Source organism: Muntiacus reevesi, chromosome 3 (genome assembly GCF_963930625.1).
Source record: "Muntiacus reevesi chromosome 3, mMunRee1.1, whole genome shotgun sequence".
In the NCBI taxonomy this organism is placed as follows: domain Eukaryota; kingdom Metazoa; phylum Chordata; class Mammalia; order Artiodactyla; family Cervidae; genus Muntiacus; species Muntiacus reevesi.
In genome coordinates, this window is record NC_089251.1 from 54,632,972 (window position 1) to 54,654,639 (window position 21,668).

Genomic DNA, 21,668 nt, shown 5'->3' on the forward strand with positions numbered 1-21,668 from the left:
GAACTAGGATAAAGTTTATCCACACACTTTTCCTTTTGAGAGTAACTCGCAGCAGGAAGGGCTTCCCTTGTGGCTCAGCTGGTAAAGAATCCGCCTGCAATGCAGGAGACCTGGGTTCCATCCCTGGGTTGGGAAGATCCCCTGGAGAAGGGAAAGGATATCCATTCCAGTATTCTGGCCTGGAGAATTCCGTGGACTACAGTCTATGGGGTCGCAAGGAGTTGGACACAACTGAGCAACTTTTACTTTCAGTTTCTCAGCAGGAAATCCTTGTTTCTTTAGCTGAGCTAAACTTGTAGACTTTCGGGCTGTTGCTTCAGTCATGTCCAACTCTTCGCTACCACATGGACTGTAGCCCACCAGGCTCCTCTGTCTATGGGATGCTCCAAGCAAGAATACCGGAGTGGGTTGCCATTCCCCCTCCATGGTATCTTCCTGACCCAGGGATTGAACCTGCATCTCCTGCGTTGCAAGCAAATTCTTTACTGTTTGAGCCATCAGGGAAGCCCCAAACTTGTAGAGGCTTTCCTGATCACCTCTATCATTATCCTGAGTTGCCCCCTGAATTGTTTTCCCCAGAGATGCCTGGGTTTATATGTTTAGCAGCATTTTTCCATACTCCTTGCTAAAGGGATTACCTTGTCAAAGAAAGTTGTGCTCATGGTAAGCACAGCGCTGATGAGGATTCATGACCCTATCAGAAAAGACCTGAGACTGTATTTATTTAGGGTCTGTTCTGTGGTCTTCTTCCCCATTTCGTATATCACACTAATAAGCATGTGTTTCTTCCTGAACTAACATGGTGGGTCTTTATCTTTTTGCTTAATGAGATAAAATTAATTTCTATTCTCTTAAAAACTCTTTGACTATTTATCCATCATAACAGGGTACATTTATTTTTATATACAGTTGTATAGCTTTATTACCACCCTCTTAATACCACATGTGAGAAAGACACCTTTACTTCCGATTCTTTAAGGTGTAACAGTTTTTAGAAGAGCTTAAGTAGATGAGCCTAGGTTCCAGGGGTCCGGCCGAAGGGCTGTGGATTAATTGGAATCTTTGATTTCCAGGCTCTGTCTAACGTTCCTCCTCTCCGGAACTACTTCCTGGAAGAAGACAATTATAAGAATATCAAACGTCCTCCTGGGGATATCATGTTCTTGTTGGTCCAGCGTTTCGGAGAGCTGATGAGAAAACTCTGGAACCCTCGCAATTTCAAGGCACACGTCTCTCCCCATGAAATGCTGCAGGCTGTTGTCCTCTGCAGCAAGAAGACTTTTCAGATCACAAAACAGGGTAAGGAAGGAGTAATTCGTGTCTTTTGACTTTTGGGCAACAGCACTAGTTTGGTCAGCACTTTTACTTCTACTTTGCAGTGAACTCTGCAGTAGCCAGATCGAGTGTCCAGTGCATAGTTCAGGTTCCTCACTCTTCCTTCATCAGCCTGCCTTGCCCAGAGTCCCAGGAGTTTTCAGCTGGATAGGAAGTCTGTCTGATTTGCTGAACTAAACTACGACTCGGGAAAACCAGGAGGCTGGAAAAACCACCGACCATTATTAAGTGCCTGCCACTTTTGCTTCTCATTTTGTCATGTCGCAGACTGTTCTATTCTGACTGTTTTTATCCCTCCAAACCCAGTGATTTATTGCCACACGAGTAGCTCATAGTCCCTGGATGTGATATGACACTCTCTAGTTTCCAGGTCAGTTGATTGACCATTCACTCATGGTGCTAGTTTTTAATGCTGCAGGGTTAAAAAACACAGTTTTTACCTTCCAGGAGCTCCTGTTCTAGGGGGGAAAATAGTTCTGTAGAAAGATGATTATAGGTGTTAAGTGCTGTGATAGCAGAAGCACAGCATGCTGTGGGAGGGTACATAGAGCAAAGAGGCCTGTTGAACACATGGGAGGTGAGCTGAGGTTCAGAGAGAAGGAAGAGACACCTGAGTTTTAGGCAGTGGGGAGACAGGCTGGAGGTGGGCGTTCCAGGTAGAGAGGATACTGGACAGGAGCCTGGAGGTGCCTGGCACAGAGAGAGGACTGCTTGTAGCCGGACCTTTGGATCCAACAATGAGTGCCGAGATGGACCAAGTGGTTGGGTTTATTTTCCACTGCTATAAGGAACTTGGATTACATCCTGAGAAGGTTGGGGAGTCAGTGAAAGCTCTTAAGTAAGATATGCTGTCACATGTTTGTTTTAAAACATTCTTGTTGAGTGACTTAGAAATTCAGTAATGGCTATTATTATTATTTTAATATTTTGACTGAGCTGTGTGGCTTTCAGGATTTCAGTTACCTGACCAGGGTTGGAACCTGGTCCATGACAGTGAACGTGCCAATTCCTAACCGCTGGCTCCCAGGGAACTCCCAGTAATGACTTTTGATGGGTGATGAGACTCAGGGTTGGAATAGAGATGATGACTGAAGGTTCTGGTTGAGCCAGATAGTCTAGGGGGTCAGTAAAGGTCAGAAGACTAAGATCTTGGCCTTGAGGAGTGTCAGTGTGTAGTGGCCAGATAGAGGAGGTTGCCCATGGGATGGAATGGCCAGAGAGGAAGGAGGAAAACTTAGAATGCTGAGTCATGCCAACCAGCATGTGGTTTGGACTTTCATTCAGTCTGATGTCCCACCTCTCCTTTTCCAGGGGATGGAGTTGATTTTCTGTCCTGGTTTTTGAATGCTCTACACTCAGCTCTGGGGGGCACGAAGAAGAAAAAAAAGAGTAAGTCATGTTATTTTGTGAAGGAGAGCACTTTTTTGTTTGCTTCCTTTTGGAAACGCTTTGCAACTTTTCATCCTTTCTTCTTACCTGTGTATTTTTTGTGTTAGGGTAGAGTCTCTGTACACATGGCATAAATCTTGTTCCTGAATAGCTTCCTTTCCATTTTTCTTTATTAGAGCATGCTTGTATATAATGGTATTTTTAAAAAGTAGAAATGGATATGATTGTACTCTAGAAATCCTGACCTAGTTTTAAACTGAGAGGCTGGGCAATGTGTTGTAGACATGCTGGTGGGCTGGTGGGACCAGAGTGAAGACTTAGTGGATAGTCCTCAGGCCTGGCTGCTTCTTCAGAATAACAGACTAAAAGCTAGTTTCTTGCCTTGAGCCTGTACTTGGAGAGATAGGCTGGCCTCCCTGTAGAGTCTCAGACCTCGAGTCCCTGTATTCTTAGCATCCAGGTTGGCTTAGGGGTAGTTGGACATTTTTCATGAATGCCTTAAATAACACTTAGCTTAGAGACTGCCGAACCAGGTAAGTTGTTTTGGAGACCTAATGTAGTTTTCTCCTCTCTGTGTTCTGATGTTGTTGGTTTCTTGATGTGGGATTATGGCCTGGTGCTCTTTTTACCAGATGGGCCTGCTCCCTCTTTAGGTGTCTTCAGCCTGTCCACCCCATCCATCTTGGGGAGAAGAAAGACGTAGAATAATTGTTAAAAAATATTTATTTATTTGGCTGCACTAGGTCTCGGTTGCGTGTGGCATACAAACTCTTAGTTTTGGCATGTCGGATCTAGTTTCCTGACCTGGGATCAAACCAAGGCCCCTACGTTGGTAGCACAGAGTCTTAGAAATCCCCTAGAGTAATTATTTACACAAATAAGTAGAAAGGTATAATTTTTTGGTATATGTTACAAAAGTATTTCGGTTTTAAGTGAGAGCTTTGGGTCTTATGCTGTAAGATGCTGATTTACTTTAGAAATGTAGGAGTTAGGACTGAATTTTGGAAATGCTTTCAACACAGAAGTTGCATTTTGATTTCTGTTTGTACAGCGATTGTAACTGACGTTTTCCAGGGATCCATGAGGATCTTCACTAAAAAACTGCCTCATCCTGATCTGGTGAGTGGCTTTATATAAACCTGATCTGGTTTATATTGCCCGAGAGGATTCAGAGTTGACAAAAAGATGCTTAGATAACTGGTACAGCCTTTTGCTCCAGGAAGAGGTTCCGCAAGGCGCCTGCCAAGTGTTCCTTAGGTTCCTTAGGTTCCTGTGTACCAGTGTGCTAAGTTTGGGAGGTAGTGATTGATTGTACAGTTGACCTTTGAATAACACAGTTTTGAGCTGCACTGGTTCACTTATACATGGATTTTTTTCGGTATATGAAAGCACTCTGTGTACATTTAGCAGTTGGTTGGGGCTTGATCATCTGTGGAATTTGGTATCCAAGGCAGGTCCTGGAGGCAACCATAGATAAGGAGGGATGACTGATTTCAGTGTTCTGGCCGCTAGGTGGTGCTAGTGTGTTTTTTCCAAAAGCTCAGATAAACTTTCTAGATTTCAGATAGTCTGATATTTAAATAATATCTGTCTGAAGATGAAAGACCAGTTTTTGCATTAATCTATAGGGCTTCCCAGGTGGCTCAGTGGTAAAGAATCTGCCTCCCAATGCATGAGATACAGGAGATGCAGGAGATGTGGGTTCAATCCCTGTGTTCGGAAGATCCCCAGGAGAAAGAAATGGCAACCCACTCCAGTACACTTGCCTGGAAAATTCCCATGGACAGAGGAGCCTGATGGGCTACAGTCCACAGGGTTGCAAAGAGTGAGCACACACGCATGCAAACAGGTTGTGCAAATGCCTGTGGAATTGCACAGTCTCTTGGGTACCCCTTCTGCCTTCAATATTAAATGAAGTAAATGTAAGCGTCCCAGAAACCTCATTTCTTTCCAGCTGTGGTATTCTATTCTGCTCACACTCCTTCCCTCCTTCTCCTTCTCCCTCACTTCTAGCCAGCGGAAGAGAAAGAGCAACTGCTGCATAATGATGAGTACCAGGAGACGATGGTGGAGTCCACATTTATGTACCTGACACTGGACCTTCCCACCGCCCCCCTGTACAAGGATGAGAAGGAGCAGCTCATTATCCCCCAGGTGCCTCTCTTCAACATCCTGGCCAAGTTCAACGGCATCACTGAGAAGGTAACCCATTTGCACACCTGCCCTGCTCATCACCCTTTCTCTCTCTTTCTCTCCCTTTTTTTAATATATCATTTTTTGAGGAGGGGAGGTTGTGCTGGATCTTTGTTGCTGCCTGTGAGCTTTCTCTAGTTGTGGTAAGTGGGGGCTACTGTCTTGTTGTGTTGAGTGGGCTTCTCGTTGTGGCTTCTCTTGTGGAGCACAGGCTCTAGGAGCATGGACTTCAGTAGTCGTGGCTTGTGGGCTTAGTTGCCCTATGGCATGTGGAATCTTTCCAGATCAGGGATTGAACCTGTATCCCCTGCATTGACAGGTGGATTCTTGACCACCAGGAAAGTCCAACCTTTTCACTTTGACGTTTTTCTTTTTATACTTGAAAATCGCCACGTGTGTGTAATGCATGTATTTTAAAGTGTATGGTGTTTATTGAGCCTCCCAGACTTTCTGCTGTTTTACCCTCAACTCAACTTAAATTGAAAGGTTAGTGAAAGTGTTAGTTGTTCAGTTGTTTTTGACTCTTTATTCCCCCCTTAGACTGAGGCCCACCAGGCTCCTCAGTCCATGGGGTTTCCCAGGCAAAAATGCTGGGCTGGGTTGCCATTTCCCTCTCCAAGGGATCTTCCTAACCCAGGAATCAATCCCAGGTCTCCTGCACTGCAGGTGGATTCTTTACCTGGGGCCTTCCCCGGTGGCTCAGGTGGTAAAGAATCTACCTGCTGATGCAAGAAATGTGAGTTTGATCCTTGGGTTGGGAAGATCCCCTGGAGAAGGAAATGGCAACCCACTCTAGTATTCTTTCCTGGAAATTCCATGGATAGAGGAGCCTGGCAGACTATAGTCCATGGGGTCATGAAGAGTCAGACATGATTGAGTTACTAACACTTTCACACTTCAGCTTGAGTTAAAGTGCCTCTGGGTAGTATGGAGAAAGGAGAGGGTATTTAGGAGAGTAGAAACTCACAAATGTAGGAAAAACTCCAGTCTTTTAAAAATTATAATGTAGTTATTAAAACAGAAGAAAAACACTAAAATACAAATAAAATGAAAAAATGTATTATTATAACATTACCTTTCATCAAGTTGAAAGTTTCTTTTTATCTGCAGAGTTAGTTGTTTCTTGGTTTAATTCCTGTCTTCATCCTAGATAAATTTAATCCTTTTTCGCTCTTTTAAACTTAAAAAAATTTTTTTTTTACTTGATGCCTCATTCCGGACCCTATTCCCTCTCTTTTTTAGACTCATTTCATTTGGGGGAAGTGAAAGACCTTAGGGCTTATCTAGATCTGTTTATTTTATTTGGTTTTATTTTACACCGATTTTATGTGACTGAGCTGGGGATCTAAAGTCAGATTTTTCGTCTGACTTTTTTAATTATACCACATGGTCTCTATTATTACTGTTTGTTCAAATATAAGTAACATGGACCCTCAGTATTGGTTTACATTTATTGTTATGATAATATTACTTAAATCAGTGTAAACATCAACATTGGTATACACTTTTCATACCTATAGTTTTTAAGGAAAGTACTAAATTGTAACCAACTTTTATATAAACAAAACTTTGAAATCAATAAAACTGGTTAATAGCTTTGTTGTAATGTGAGTTTAGCTAAAGTCTTGCTCTGTGAATGCGGTACTGATGTCCAGTGTGAAATTCCTCCCCTCCCTCCACCCGTGCGGGTTTTTTTGTTTTGTTTTACTATATTCACAGATATGGGCTACCACAGATCTGGTCAGCTTTAGAATACTTTCATCATTGATTTTTTTTTTTTAATCACCCTTTAGTTATCATTTTAACCCCCTTGTGTTCCCCTGCCCTAGACAGCAGCTAATCAGTTTTAAATGACATTTGATGCTTGCAAATTTTGAAACAAACTTTGAGATCATGGTCAGTCTACAAGTTTTTGTTATGGACAGGTTTTCATTTCTCTTGGGTGGATATTGAGGAGTGGAATTACTGGGTGGTAACTCTTACGTTTAGCCATTTGAAGAACTGTTTTCCAAAGTGACTACACTGTGGCTTCCCTAGTGGCTCAGCGGTAAAGAATCCACCTGTCAGTGCAGGAGATGCAGGTTCGATCCCTGGGTGGGAAGATTCCCTGGAGAAGAAATTGGCAACCACCTGCAGTATTCTCGCTGGGGCAGGTCCATGGAGCCTGGCGGGCAGCAGCCCATGGGGTCCCAAAGAGCCGGACATGACTGAGCGACCCAAAGTGACTACACTGTCTTATATTCCTACCACCAGTGTACGAGTATTCCAGTTTCTCTGCTTCTTCACCAACGTTTGTTACTGTTTATCTTCGGGTTTTAGGCATCCTAGTAGGTATGAAATGGTATCTCATTATGGTTTTAATTTGTATTTCCCTGGTGACTGATTTCATGTGCTTATTTGTATATCATCTTCGGAGAAATGCTCATTTAGATCCTTTGTGCATTAAAAGAATTAGTTTATCTTTTTATTATTGAGCTGTAAGATTTCCGTATATAGTCTCAATAACCAGTCACTCATCAAATTGTATGATTTGCAAATATTTTTTCCCATTCTATAGGTTGCATTTTTACCCTCTTGATAGTATCATTTGAGGCATAAAGGTTTTAACTTTGATGAAATTATTTAGGTTTTCTTTTATAATGTGGGCTTTTGCTGTCATATGTAAGAATCCATTCTTAAATCCCAGGTCATGAAAGTTTACTTCTGTGTTTTCTTCTAAGACTTTCATAGTTTTAGCTCTTACATTTCAGGCCTTTGTTGTTGTTGTTTAGTCCCTAAGTCACGTCCAGGTCTTCTGTGACTCCATGGACTGTAGCCCATCAGGCTCCTCTATCCACGGGATTTTTCTAGGCAAGAATACTGGAGTGGGTTGCCATTTCCTTCTCCAGGGGATCTTCCCAGCCCAGGGATAGAACCCACATCTGCATTGGCAGGTGGATTCTTCTCCATCTGAACCAAGGAAGTTCCACTGACTGGGTGATTTTTGCAGAAAGGAACTAGTGCCTGTGGTCGGCGAGTTTATTTTGGTTAGCCTGAAACTGATTCTCTTGTTTCACTAGCACTTTGTGAGTTACTGCATTCAGCAGTTGCTCCTGACACACCTGTAGAATCTTCTAACTGAATTGCCATGTCTTCAGCTCACTCTTCTGTAGAAGCAGAGGGGCCCTCTCCAGCACCATGAGTTTCATTTACACTTTCCATATCAGAATCAGTCACTAAGGCTTTTTGTCTTTTTGTTGGTCTAATATTCACATCATCTGAATCAGAACTATATTCCGAAGAACTGTCATTTTCTGAGACACTAGTGTATATATCACTCAGGCAATCAGAGACAATATCTGCATAAAATTCCCTGAAAAATTCTTCTTCACTCAAAATTTCATGATGCATAATTTTTGAAAAATTTTCGTTGGAACAAATACCTAACAGCGAAATATAAATGATAATGACAATCAGAAGTTGTGTAATGAACCCTTCATCAATTTTAAGCTCTAGCAACTTCACACAGTAGTATTTATTGTATCACTCTCCAGAAACATACTGATATGGCTTGTGAGTTCAGTAGTATATTAAGTTAAATTTTAGTCTATAGTGTAAAGTACAAAGTCTAGTTTTATTCTTTTGCATGTGACTGTCTAGTTGTCTTAGCACTATTCGTTGACAAGATAATTTTTTTCCCATTGAATGGTGTTGGCATCCTTGTTGAAAAATCATTTGACCATAGACACATGGGTTTATTTTTGGACTCTCAATTCTGTTCCATTGATGTATATGTCCAGAACACAGTCTTGGTTATTACTACTTTGTAGTTAGTTCTGAAATTATAAACTGTGAATTCTCCAACTTTATTCTTTTACAAGATTGTTCTGGTTATTTTGGGTTCCTTGCAGTTTCTCAAGTTTGAGGATCAACTTGTGGATTTTTACAAAGAAGTCAGCTGATATTCTGACAGGGATTGTGTTGAATCTATAGATTAGTTTGGGAGTTATTACTAACTTAATAATAGCAATCTTCTGATTCATAAACATGGGTTATTTTTCTATTTATTTATCTTCTTTAATTTTTTTCAATAGTGTTTTATAGTTTTTGGAGTATAAGTTTTGAACTATTTTAATATACATTTTTATTGTTTTAATTTTTGGCTGCACTGGTCTTGTTGTGGTGTGCAGGCTTCTCAATACAGTGGCTTCTCTATTTACAGAGTGCAGGCTCTAGGGCTAGTGGGCTCAGTAGTTGTGGCTCATGGGCTTAGTTGTGATCTTGTGGAATCTTCCTGGACCAGAGATCGAACCCCTGCATTGGTAGGTAGATTCTCAATCACTAGACCACCAGGGAAGACCCCACGGTTGATTTTTGTATATTGATTTTTGTAGCCTGCAACTTTGCCAAACTTTTAAAGTGGATTTCTCAAGATTTTCCATATGCAAGATCATATCTTCTGCAGACAGAGATAGTTTTACTTCTTCCTTTCTAATCTGGATGCTTCATATTTATTTAAGTGTTATTGCCTGATTGCTCTGACTGGAATCTCTAGTATAGAGTTAAATAGAAGTGGAAAATGCAGATATCCTATCTTGTACCTGATCTTGAGGGATAGCATCCAGGCTTTTACCAGTAAGTATGATGTTAGCTGTGGATAACATCACATATCTGTTTTTCATAGATACCCTTTATCAGGTTGAGCAAGTTCCCTTCTGTCTCTATTGAGTGTTTTTCTCATGATAAGGTGTTGGATTTTGTCAAATGCTTTTTTGTATCTACAGAGATGATTGTGTGGATTTCGGTTATTGCTATTTGTTGTCTTATCTTGCTATTTATTGCCTTATTTTCTTCTTATTATATGACATGGTACATGATATTAATTGATTTTTGGATGTTAAGCCATCTTTGTATTCCTGGATAAATCATACTTGGTCATGTATAATTGGTGTATAATTCTTTGTTGTTGTTTATGTTTGAATTAGATTACTAGTATTTTGTTGAGGAATTTTGCATCCATATTCATAGAAATACTGATCTGTAGTTGTGCTGAGTTTTGATATCAGGGTAATGTTGGCCTCATGAAAGGAGTTGGGAAGTATTCCCTCCTTATGTTTTTGGAAAAGTGTTTGAAAAATTGGTGTTATTTCTTTAAATGTTTGGTAGAAAATACCAGTGAAGAAATTTGGGCCTGGACTTTTCTTCGTGGGTAGTTTTTTAATGACTAATTCAATTTCTTTACTTGTTGTAGGTTTATTCAGATTGTTTCTTTTTAAGTTTTGGTAGTTTGAGTCTTTCTAGGAATTTATCCATTTCCTCTAACTCATCTACTGTTTTGGCATACAGTTGTTTATAGTGTTCCTTCATAATCACTTTTATTTCTGTAAAATTCCTAATAATGTTGCCTTTTTCATTTTTGATTCTAGTAATTTGAATTTTTTTTTCCCTTGTTCAACTAACTAAAGGCTTGTCTTTTCAAAGAAACGGGTTTTGTTGATTTTTCTGAAATGTTATTTTTCTATTCTGTATTTTTTTAACTTGTGGTCTGATTTTTTTTTTTCTTTTTTCTGCTTGCTTTAGGTTTAGTTTGCTTTTTCCCCAATGTTTTAAGGTGGAAGGTTATTGATTTGAGATCTTATTTTTCAGTCTAGGCATTTATAAATTTACCTCTTGACCACTGCTTTAGCTACGTCCCATAAGTTTTTATATGTTGTATCTTCATTTTTATTCATCTTGAATTCTTTCCTAATTTCCCTTTTTATTTCTTTTTTGTTTAACCCATCACTTACTAAGGAATATATTGTTTAATTTCCATATATTTGTGAGTTTTGCAAGTTTCTTTCTGTTGCTGATTTCTGTTAATAATTTCATCCCGTTGTGGTCAGAGAACATACTTTGTGTTGTTTCTATATTTTATGTTTGTTGAAGTTTGTTTTACGGGCTAGCATATGGTCTTTGCTGGAGATCATTGCATGTGCACTTGAGAAGAACGTACATTATGCTGATGGTGGTGGAACTTTGGGCCTGATTATACTGTTGTTCAGGTCTTCTGTTTCCCCTGCCTGGTTGTCCCCTGTTGAAAGTGAGACCCCGAAGTCCTCAGTGAGGCCTCAGTTAAGTGTTGCTCAACAGACTGTACTTGACTTACGAGTCTCGGGGCCTGGGAGGAGGAAGGAACGTGGAATGTCAGTTGACAGCTCTTCTGGAAAACCCTCAGTTTTCCAGGGCTCCTTGTTGGTCACAAGTGTCTGTTCCGTGTTGCATGTGTCTGATGGTCAAATGGTCAGCACATTCTTCTTTATTTTGAATTAAGTGAAACTCTTAATTTTTTTTAGGGGCTTCCCAGGTGGCTCAGTGGTAAAGAATCTGCCTCGCAATGCAGGAAACACGGGTTTGATCCTTGGATCAGGAAGATCCCCTGGAGAAGGATATGGCAGCCCACTCCAGTATTCTTGCCTGGAAAAGCCCACATACAGAGGACCCTGGTGGGCTACCATCCCTGGGGTCACAAAGAGTCAGATATGACTGAGGGACTCAACAAATAGGAACTCATGGTTTTTAAATTCTGAACTTTTAACAAATCCTCTTTTTCACTTGACATTTTTGTTTTGCTTACATACAAATGTCTACATTACTATGGTTAGAGTTCAACAGTTTGCTGGCTGAAACACAGCCCACAGATGAGGCACTTCAACTTTGGCCAAACAGCTATTCTTAATCCTTGCAGGTGGTTGCTGGGGTCAGGTGTCTTCTGGATTCTAAGTGGAAGACAAAATTCTATTAAAAAACCCAAACCAAGCCAAAACAAAACTCGTGTTCCTGCTCTAATGCTCCAACACTAACTTGATCATTTTCTTTTCTCTCTCTAGGAATATAAGACCTACAAGGAGAACTTTCTGAAGCGCTTCCAGCTCACCAAGCTGCCTCCATATCTAATCTTTTGTATTAAGAGATTCACTAAGAACAATTTCTTTGTGGAGAAGAATCCGACTATTGTCAACTTCCCGATTACGTGAGTGTTCCTCTCCTTCACTTTCTATTAGGGGCAGTGAGCTTGAGTTCCTTTTTTATTTCTTTGTGCCACTCTTAATATTGGACTATCTTAGTTGGAGATTGTAAGGAACCTACCTACACTATATAAGTAAAGGTTTCTATGGGAAGGATACAAACATTTTAGGGACTTCAAAGATGAATGTTTACTTGGAGGTAATTCCCCTTTTGTCTTCTCTCCTTGTTGACTGCTGGGAATTGTAGTCTTTCAGTATAGCGATGAACAGTCGGTAAAAGTAGGAAGAACAGTCGGTAAAAGTAGGACAGGTAGGATTCTCCTGGCTTTGAAGGTAATCTTGAACAGTTAGTCTGTACGTCTGTCTGCGTATCATTGCATCTTGTGTGCTGTAGTTAAAAGTGGACAGTGGGGATGACTCTAGATTTGCCTTACTCTCTTAGAACCCTGCTATCTTATTTCTTCCCTAGAAGATATAGTCTGGAATGTGTTCAATTTCTGCCTTTTGATGAGAAAGTTATAAATTTTGATGTATAGTCTTATTTTTAATTGACCATGCAGTTGTCTTTTTGCAGATATTTGTATAAGTTTTGTTTTTCAGGATGTGTCCTTTATTTTTTTATTGGAGTATATTTGCTTTACAATATTGCATTAGTTTCTGCTGTACAATGAAGTGAATCAGCCACGTGCATACATATATCCCCTCCCTGTTGGACCTCCCTCTCACATCCCACTCCATCCCCCGCTCTAGGTCATCACAGAGCACGGAGCTGAGCGCCCTGTGCTATAGAGCAGCTTCTTACTAGCTATTTTACACATGGCAGTGTATTTATATAGTCAATCGTAATCTCCCATTTCATCCCACCCTCTCCTTCCCCTTCTCCCCTCACTCCCGTTTCCACATGTCTGTTCTCTATGTCTGCGTCTCTGTTTACAAGTATTTTAATGGGGAATTTGGAGGAGCTGTAGAAGGCTCCTGCAAGACCCCTTTGGGGGTAGACAGTTGGTTTTTAGTTCCCAAGAGACGAGACCACAGAGAGGCTTGGTGGCACGAAAAAAGGTGCGTCTGTGTGTGGGCCTTTAGATAAGGGAGGAGCCCTAAGGTGATTTCTTACTGGAAGGATTTGAATGGTTAGAAGATAGGATTACCACGCTGTTTATCTCAGAAGTGGGGTTATTTTTAAGCCTCAGAAAGTAGTCTGGGGGGCTGTAATGGGCAAATGGTCATCTCCTTCTCTTGTCTTTGTCCTTCCATCCCCTCCAGTTTCCAGTTGCCCAGACTGAACTGCCAGTGTTTTCCTTTGAAAATAGTACCAGTTCTTAATTCTGTTAGCGTTTAAGAGGGTGGCACCTTAAAGAAGTCTTGAGTTCTGTGTTGTCCTATCCGTGTGCCCTTGCGCAGGTCCTTTGTATGCTCTCTCCTGGATTAAATGAGAGGCCTGGACTAGATGAGCCCTAGGGATCCTTCCAGATGCAACATTTTATTATTTCTGGTTCCAGCATCACCACGACTGTGAGCAGTGGTGGATGAGGAGAGAAAACCTTTGTAGTAGTTAGGGTTACAGGAGAATTTCTTTCTCTCTTTTCATGAAGTTTTCTTCCTGTTCTTCTCTAATATTTTGTTTGTGTGACAAGTAGAATGAAATCTGGGGATATGAAGGCCAGCTGTCTGCTAACTTGAGTAGGACCACAGAGGGGCTTTCTCTGAAAGACTAGGGGTTTTAATTCAGAGCTGGACTTTTCTGAATTGCTGTAGTCACCAGTCTGTTCCTGAGAGGAAGGAGCCCTCTTGACTCTAAGGCAGCTCCCGAGGCAGGACTGTGTGTTGATGGTAGTTCCTGCTCAGTCAGCACAGAAATTTCCTTTCACTGGTAGGAAGTTTCTTTTATATTATGGACCTGGAGTATGTTTATTTTGCCACCATTTGGATTTTTGGTCACTGTGACTTCAGTAGCTTGTCTATCAGAAAGCTTTGGAGAAATTGATAAAAAGATTACTTGTCCACTAGTCCGATGGAGACCATTATACTGTGTGACTATCCTGGAAACCTAGACTTTGATTATTAATGCACTGTCATCACTTTTAGACTAATACAGTTCTCATTATGCTCAAGTTCCCATTGAAAAACCCTTCGTCAGATCTAATTTTTCTCCTGTGTTTTGTTCATAGCAGAGATCCATCAGATGTGCAGTGATTAGCGGCCCCCTGCTTGTTTGGAGATAGGGTTTCTGAGGCACAGGTGTGAAGTTTCACTTCCAGCTAGTTAGGTGGTCTCAACATTGGACTCTTCTCCTGGGGGAACAAATAGGGTTTTCCCCATTGACTGTTTTCTAAAGCAAAATGATTTAACATCAATTTATTCCCTTTTGCCACTGAGACAGTTTGGATTCAGTCATGAAATTTTTGAGTATAAATACTTCTGAAGACTCCTCTAGGACTTGTTCAAAGAAGTCTAAACAGCTGTTGTTAAAGCTGAGAAGACAATATAAGAAGTCAGTTCTTGGCAGCTGGCAGGCATTTTGGCTCTCTTGAACCCTCATAGGTTTCCTCAGACTCATATCTAAAATGTATTTTAACAATGGCTGTTTAGGGACTTCCCTGGCAGTCTAGTGGTTAGGACTCAGCCCTTTCACTGTGTTCCACAGTTGGGGAACCGAGATCCTGCAAGCTGCGTGGCAGGGCCAAAAAAAATCCAAAAAGCCCCAAAACAACAATGACTATTTATTGCAATCTATATGGGACGCTGTCAGTCTGTGGGAATAAATAGCTATCCTTAACACATGGAAAGCTACATAATATAGTTAGAACAAAGTTGCCTGCTTATTAATACATGGTTTACATTGAAATTTTTTGTATTTTTGGACAGATGATATATTCATAAATTCATAGTGTAAAATTCAAAAGGAGATACATATCTGGAAGTGATCCCTGGATGTGACCACTGTTAGCATTTGTTGTAAATCCTTCTAGAGATGATAGCACTGTGTTTCATGTTATGAGTGGGTAGCACAGCAGACAGTTCTAGAGTTGAGAAAAGGATATAATCTCTCTTGGGCTTCCCACGTGGTGCAGTAGTAAAGAATCTGTCTGCCAGTGCAGGAGATGCGGGTTCAATCCTTGGGTTGGAAAGATCCCCTGGAGAAGAGAATGGCAACCCACTCCAGTATTCTTACCTGGAGAATCCCATGGACGGAGGAGCCTGGCAGGCTGCAGTCCATGGGGTCACAAAGTGTTGAATACAACAGAGTGACTGAGCACACACATACTCTCTCCTATTCTACCTTGTATTTAAATTTTTATAAATATTTATAGGCGTCAGAAGGTTATATTTTTCCTGAAAATAGTGTAGTTAGCTTTCTCTTAATAGTCGCATTAATCTGTCAGTCTGTTTCCCTATTTGAAGTGAAGTCACTCAGTCGTATCCGACTCTGCAGCCCCATGGACTGTAGCCTACCAGACTCCTCAGTCCATGGGATTTTCCAGGCAAGAGTTCTGGAGTGGGTTGCCATTCCCTGTTTGAAAGTTCTTGGTAATTGTCATTGCCATCTTCACAGTAAGCCTGTATTATAGCTCTTGACTTCATAAAAACTGTTACACATTTATACCACACTTATACATCAACTGATAGAATTCAACAAATAAAACACAAAAGGAGGTTTTATTCCAAGTACATCAAGAATGTGTCTTTGTGTTTAAAAAAATGAGTGTTCAAGTGTTAAAAATAAATTTGATGTTTTTAAGTCCCAATTGAAGGAACCTAGTCAGTAGTCTCTATTGACAACTAGAACTGAGAAATTTGGAAGCTGTGGGGGAGTCAAGGTGGGTTCCATAAAGGAGAGAAAGCTGGATGGGAAAAGGAAAAAGCTGGTGTCAAAGCAGAAAAGAGGGCAGGTAACTCTTGGATCTTGCTGCTTCTCTAGTGCCTGGTTTCTGCTGCATTTCCTAGTCTGACACCTTGAATCAATTAATCCCCCTTTTGTACGTGGGCTGCCCAAGGTGGATTTCTGTTACTTGTAACCATTCTGCCTCGTTACCTAAAGGCAAAATAATCAAATAAACACGGTCCCATAAAGTCAAATAAAAAAACAAATCTGAATGATCTGCATGGTTTGCCATATTTTAAAAAGTTAATCGATATATTTATTTTGGCTTTGCTAGGTCTTTGTGGCTGTGCATGGGCTTCCCCTAGTTGGGGCAAGCAGGGGCTACTCTGGTTGCGGCGCAGGAGCTTCTCATTGTGGTAACTTCTCTTGTTGTGGTGCACGGGCTCTAGAGCTTCAGTTGCAGCTCGTGGGCTTAGTAGTTGCACATCACAACTTAGGGGTGGCTTAGTTGCCTGGCAACACGTGGAATCTTCATGGACCAGGGATCAAACCCATGTCCCCTGCATTGGCAGGCGGATTCTTAACTACTGGACCACCAGGGAAGTCCTGTTTTGCCACACTGGAAGTGTTACAGTGATTGTATACAGTGATAACTGACATGATCAGGTGAGCAGGCTTCTATAGCCCGAGTCCAGAGACCAGGTACCCCCTGAACACTGCCACTGCAACCGATTCCCTGATAAAGCAGAGGGTGAAGCGGTTACCCTTGTTCTCATCTCAGAGGAGATGGTGACTCTCATTCTCATATAGAAGAGCCTTAGCTATGTCACCTGCTTAAACTTACACACAGCTCTGAGGTGACAGAGCCTCGATTCCAGCTCAGGTCTGAATGACTCCAGGCTGTGTACTTTAGACTGCTAGATATGCATTAATTTCTATTTTTGAATATTTTTTGGCCATGCCTCATGGCTTGAAGGATTGTAGTTCCCCAATCAGGGATTGAACCAGGGCCCTCGGCAGTGAAATCATGGAGTCCAACCACGAGACCACCAGGCATGACTCCCCTAGGCATGCTTTTATTTATTTATTTTTAAAATTTTAATTACAAATATTATTTATTTGGTTGTGCAGAGTCTTAGTTGCAGCATGTGGGATCTTTCAGTTGCAGGATCTTTAGCTGCAGCTTGCGTACTCTTAGTTGTGGCTTATGGGATCTAGTTCCCTGACCAGGGGTTGAACCAGGGCCTCCTGCATTGGGAGTGCAGTCTTAGCCACTAGACCACCAGGAACGTCTCTGAGCATGCTTTTTTATTTTTAATTAATTAATTAGTTAATTTATGGTTGCACTGGGTCTTTACTGCTGCATGTGGGCTTTCTCTAGTTGCAGTGAGAGGAGGGCTACTCTTTAGTTGCGATAGGCTGGCTTCTCACTTCAGTAGTTGAGGCCTGTAGGCTCAATAGTGGCACACAGGCTTAGTTGCTCCGCGGCTTGTGGGATTTTTCCGGACCAGGGATTGAACCTGTGTCTCCTGCATTGACAGGTGGATTCTCTCCCACTGAGCCACCAGGGAAGCCCAGGCATGCTTTTAAAATGTGCTTTTCCCATAGAGCCAGTCTTCCTAGTTTGACACATTTTTGTGGCAAACTATGTGAATTTCCACAAACCCGGGCTCCCTAGCTATTCAAGCCCACCTAGATCCAGGTTCCTGAAATAGGGTTCCACAGCTTCATGATCCATTTAGGGAGGACAGTTAACCTCTACAGGGCTAACCTTGTAGGCTTTGTCTACTCTTCACTTTATTTTCATCATCCTCAGAAATGTGGACCTGAGAGAGTATTTGTCTGAAGAAGTGCAGGCAGTACACAAGAATACCACCTACGACCTCATCGCCAACATTGTACATGACGGCAAACCCTCCGAGGGCTCCTACCGGATCCATGTGCTCCATCACGTGAGTAGGGCTGACTTCTCACCGTGCAGAGTGGCAGAAGCCGGTGGTGGTCCTTGGCCTTTTGGAAGGCAGCTCCTTTCACTTTGCTCTTTCTTGCCCTTGACTTTGGGATTCTGCGAGAAACAGAGTTGTCAGTGACCAGTTTAAGGCAACTGTTCTCAATTTTGGCTGCACATGGGACTTCCCTGGGGGCAGGTTTTAGACTGCTGAAGCCTGGGCCATCTCAGGCCAGTTATGTGAAAACAATGTAATTTGTGCCTGTTGACTTTCCACTGGGGCAGAGGCCAGAGAAGCTGCTGAATATCTTCCAATGCACAGGCAGCCCCCACAGCAAAGAGTTTTCTGGTCCAAAATGTTGGAGTCAAGACTTGATTAGATTATCTGGAGGTGAGAACCAGGCATCTTGATGGTTTTAAAATTCTCAGATTTCCAGTGTGTAGCCAAGATTGAGAAGCACTGTCCTAGACTAGCACCTGCCTCCTAAAGTGCCTTAGATCCACAGTATTGACATCACATGAGAACTCGTTAGAAATCGTAGAATCTCAGACCCCTCACCTACCTCCTAAATCACAGTCTACCTGTTAACAAGAGCCTCTGAAGGGTATGAAATTAAAGTTTACAAAGCAGTGGTAGAGAGGTTCCTTTTCAGCTAAAAAAAATTTTGTGAATTTGCTGAAAATAGGGGAAACATGTGCTTAGGATGTATTTGTTATCATACAGATTACTGGCACAAATTGTTCTAACTTGAGTCTTCTGAGCATCTGAATTTAATAATAACCAGCTTCTATCTATCAAGCACTTGTCTGTGTGCTAGATAGTATGCCACATACTTCATGTATGTTCATCTTGTTTATATCTCTAAAACACACTTCCAAGACAGGTGATAATACCATCTTTTTACAAGTGAGGAACCTAGCTTAGAGTTGGAGTAACTGATCTGAAGTTAGCAGAGTTGGCATTTGAAGCTGGATACTTGGTTTCACTGTGTTCTTATCAACCAGTCCTTGCACCAGGAATAGGGATTTTCATTATGGGATCCCGAGCTTTTGTTGTGTATCCTATTTGAGCTACTGGAATATCCAGAATAACTGGAATATATCTGTCTTTGGCATTTCGTGAAATTTGGGATGGATGAGGCAGGTGACCTTCCAGAAGTATCTCTGCCACAATCCAGAAACCTCTTTTCCTCTTTGTTTATAGAAGCATGAAGTGAGGTAGATTTTGCTATATTTGCAGCACTGCTTCTTAGGCCAAAGGAAACAGGTTAGTATGAGGGACAGTGTCCACCAAGGAGTCTTTTTCTGTCCAGCTCTTGCCATGTCCTCTGGGGCAGGAGTGGGAATGTCCATTTTTGGTTAATGCTGCACCTTCTAAGTGAATGTGTTGATTGTCACTTCGGAGCAGCAAGGGGACATCTCAGGTGAGGAGCAGGGGCTTCCTCTTCTTTCTCTGTGCCGTCCTCCTAGTCTCTTCCTAAAAGACGAACAGTGTTTGAGACTCCACTGTGCTTTAAGGAGTCCTCAGCAGAACTTTTTTGTCAGGATCAACATCTTAAAAGCTCTTGATGTTGAATGATGCCCAGCAGAGGTCTTGTACTTTCTTACTTACAGCTCTTGCTGGGTGATGGACTAATGACTGTTCTGACTTTTCTAGCTTTTGGCTGCATCTCTTTCCCTCTAAAACTCTATTGGTTTCTGGGAGCAAACTGACCTCGCTCTTCATACTCCTTACAGGGGACAGGCAAATGGTATGAATTACAGGACCTCCAGGTGACCGACATCCTTCCCCAGATGATCACACTGTCGGAGGCTTACATTCAGGTGGGTTGGCTTCACTCGATGAGCATGGAGGTGATGGGGTGTGGGGGCTGGTGAGAGGAGTGTTGTGGGTAAAGGCAGGGAGTGGGACTGAGTTAGCTTGGGTGCCTTTCGACATGCAGTGGGGAGTGAGGCGGGGCCAGGAGTGATCTTCAGTGAAGAGAAGGACAGGAAAGCATGAACAAGTTATGAGTGAGCATGGAGGTTATCTGTGTGTGGTCATCCAGGTCAGTTTTGCAAGTGTGTGGTCTGATTTCAAGGAGGAAGAGCTCAGAATCATCCGGAGTCATCTCTGAAACTCTCCCCAGTTCCCTGGGCAAAGTCAGCACTCTGTGAGCCCACAGCACTGTCCCATATCTATGGAGCAGCAGCTGTATGTTTTAACTGTCCTTTGCACTGTGTTGGGAGTTCATGGAGCTGAGGGGCTCTATCTTCTCTTTCTTCTTCTTCTTTTTTTTAAATTTTAATTTTTTGGCCACACTGTGAAGCATATGGGATCTTATTTCCCCAACCAGGGCATCGAACCCATGCCCTCTGCAGTGCAAGCACAAAGTCTTAACCACTGGCCCTCCAAGGAAGTCCCCCGTCTTCTCTTTCTAACTGTCCTAGTCCCTGCAGAGAAGGAAGACTGAGGCTAAGAAAACGCCACAGCTTTATAAAAAAGGAGAGAGACACTGCTTGTTCCAAGGAGAACTCTTTCCTTGGTAACTTTGTCTAGTTGCAGGCCTGACTTTTAGTCCTTTTTCAGAAAAGGAGTTTGGCATGGGAAGAGAAGGATGGGTAGAAAAGTGAAAATTGAATGAAAGGGAATTTTCTGAAATATTATGAGTTAGTTTCAGGGGACTTAGCAAATACACAGTTGGGGTGATAGTTTGTTCATTTCCTAGCACAGATTTAGGTGCATGATAAATATTTCTGGATGGAACACAGGCTCCTAAGTATCTATTGTATTCATTTCTTACAGATTTGGAAGAGGCGAGATAATGATGAAACCAACCAGCAGGGGGCATGAAGGAGGCATTTAGAACTTTGCTCCCAGGGGCTTTGGCTGACATGGTTCTGAGCACAGGTGGATTGCACAAGCCCCTGAACCAGCCCTGTGTTCTGGTTCTCACCAGAGCATCAGTGGTCCATCTGCCTCAGATGGCTCTGTGCTTTCACTCAGCTGGTCTTTGGTCATTTACAGTAGATTGGTGCCCCTTTCTCCTCCCTGGCTAGCTCCCTTTTAGCAGGCCAGAACTCTTTTACAGATGTATGTAATTTATTTCCGAATAGCCAGGAATAGCTAAAGGACTAGATGGGTTTCTTTGAAACATCAAAGCCTCAGGATTATAGGATTTAGAGCTTGAAGCCAGTAACACCCTTCTTCCATCATAAGTAGATAGTTTTCCTGTGGGTCTCTTCATTTCTTGATATGTGTTTGGGGATGAATTAAATATTTCCCTGTTTTTAAACCAGCCTCTTGTTTCATATCATTCCCTTGGGCTTTTGCCTAAGAGGGGATTAAAAAGAAAGTCCTCACAAACTGTCTCCCCTGTGATCTTTCATCTGGTGGACATCACACAAATTGTCTCTTCCTGTCAGCCTGTGCGTGGTGTGTCACTTAGGATGCATCCATCTCTAAGTAAGACAGTATCTGACTAAAAGATATACATCATTATCAGTCTTAGCTGGAACTCTGGAAGTGGGCAGTATCAGCTTGCAGTGCAGGGCTCTGTGAGGAAGGACAGAGGGAAGGAGGGAAGAAGAGTGTCTGACTACAGTACAGTTCTGAGAACATCTCAGCCAGGTCAGCAGGGACTTGGAGCAAAGAAACATCAAGCAGAAGTGGTTTTTGGCCAAGCTTACTCATTGATTAGGAGCTGCCTGGAGGAAGTGTGGCCTGGGCCTGGGCACTGTTGCTGACCTGGAGATACAGACAATCTGGAGATACAAGTGCGGGTGGCAGTCAGTCAGCTGCAGCTCCTTCTCTATGTGGCAGGTCGGAGCCCTGCACCTCAGACTGCCATTCTTTGCTCCCAGGACATAATAGAGTTGTCCCTCGGTATCCTCGGGGCCTTGGTTCCAGGACACCCCTGGACACCAAATCCTGAGGAGGCTCAAGTCCCTTATATAAAATGGTGTAGTATTTCCACATAACCTACGCACATCTATCAATCTACTTTACGTCACC

The 21,668-nt window shown here is 42.1% G+C and overlaps 1 protein-coding gene across 1 annotated transcript in view; it reads left to right on the plus strand.

Moving 5' to 3' along the window:
* The window catches only part of USP39 (ubiquitin specific peptidase 39), a 34,195-nt gene extending 13,175 nt beyond the window's left edge, over window positions 1–21,020 (plus strand). Inside the window, exons 6-13 of the mRNA XM_065929122.1 lie at window positions 1,074–1,299; window positions 2,647–2,724; window positions 3,776–3,843; window positions 4,738–4,926; window positions 11,766–11,908; window positions 17,543–17,678; window positions 19,412–19,498; window positions 20,460–21,020. Of these exons, the coding sequence (XP_065785194.1) occupies window positions 1,074–1,299; window positions 2,647–2,724; window positions 3,776–3,843; window positions 4,738–4,926; window positions 11,766–11,908; window positions 17,543–17,678; window positions 19,412–19,498; window positions 20,460–20,507 (975 nt within the window). The 3' untranslated portion in view covers window positions 20,508–21,020. The remainder of the gene's footprint in view (window positions 1–1,073; window positions 1,300–2,646; window positions 2,725–3,775; window positions 3,844–4,737; window positions 4,927–11,765; window positions 11,909–17,542; window positions 17,679–19,411; window positions 19,499–20,459) is intronic.
* Window positions 21,021–21,668: the final 648 nt, after the last annotated feature.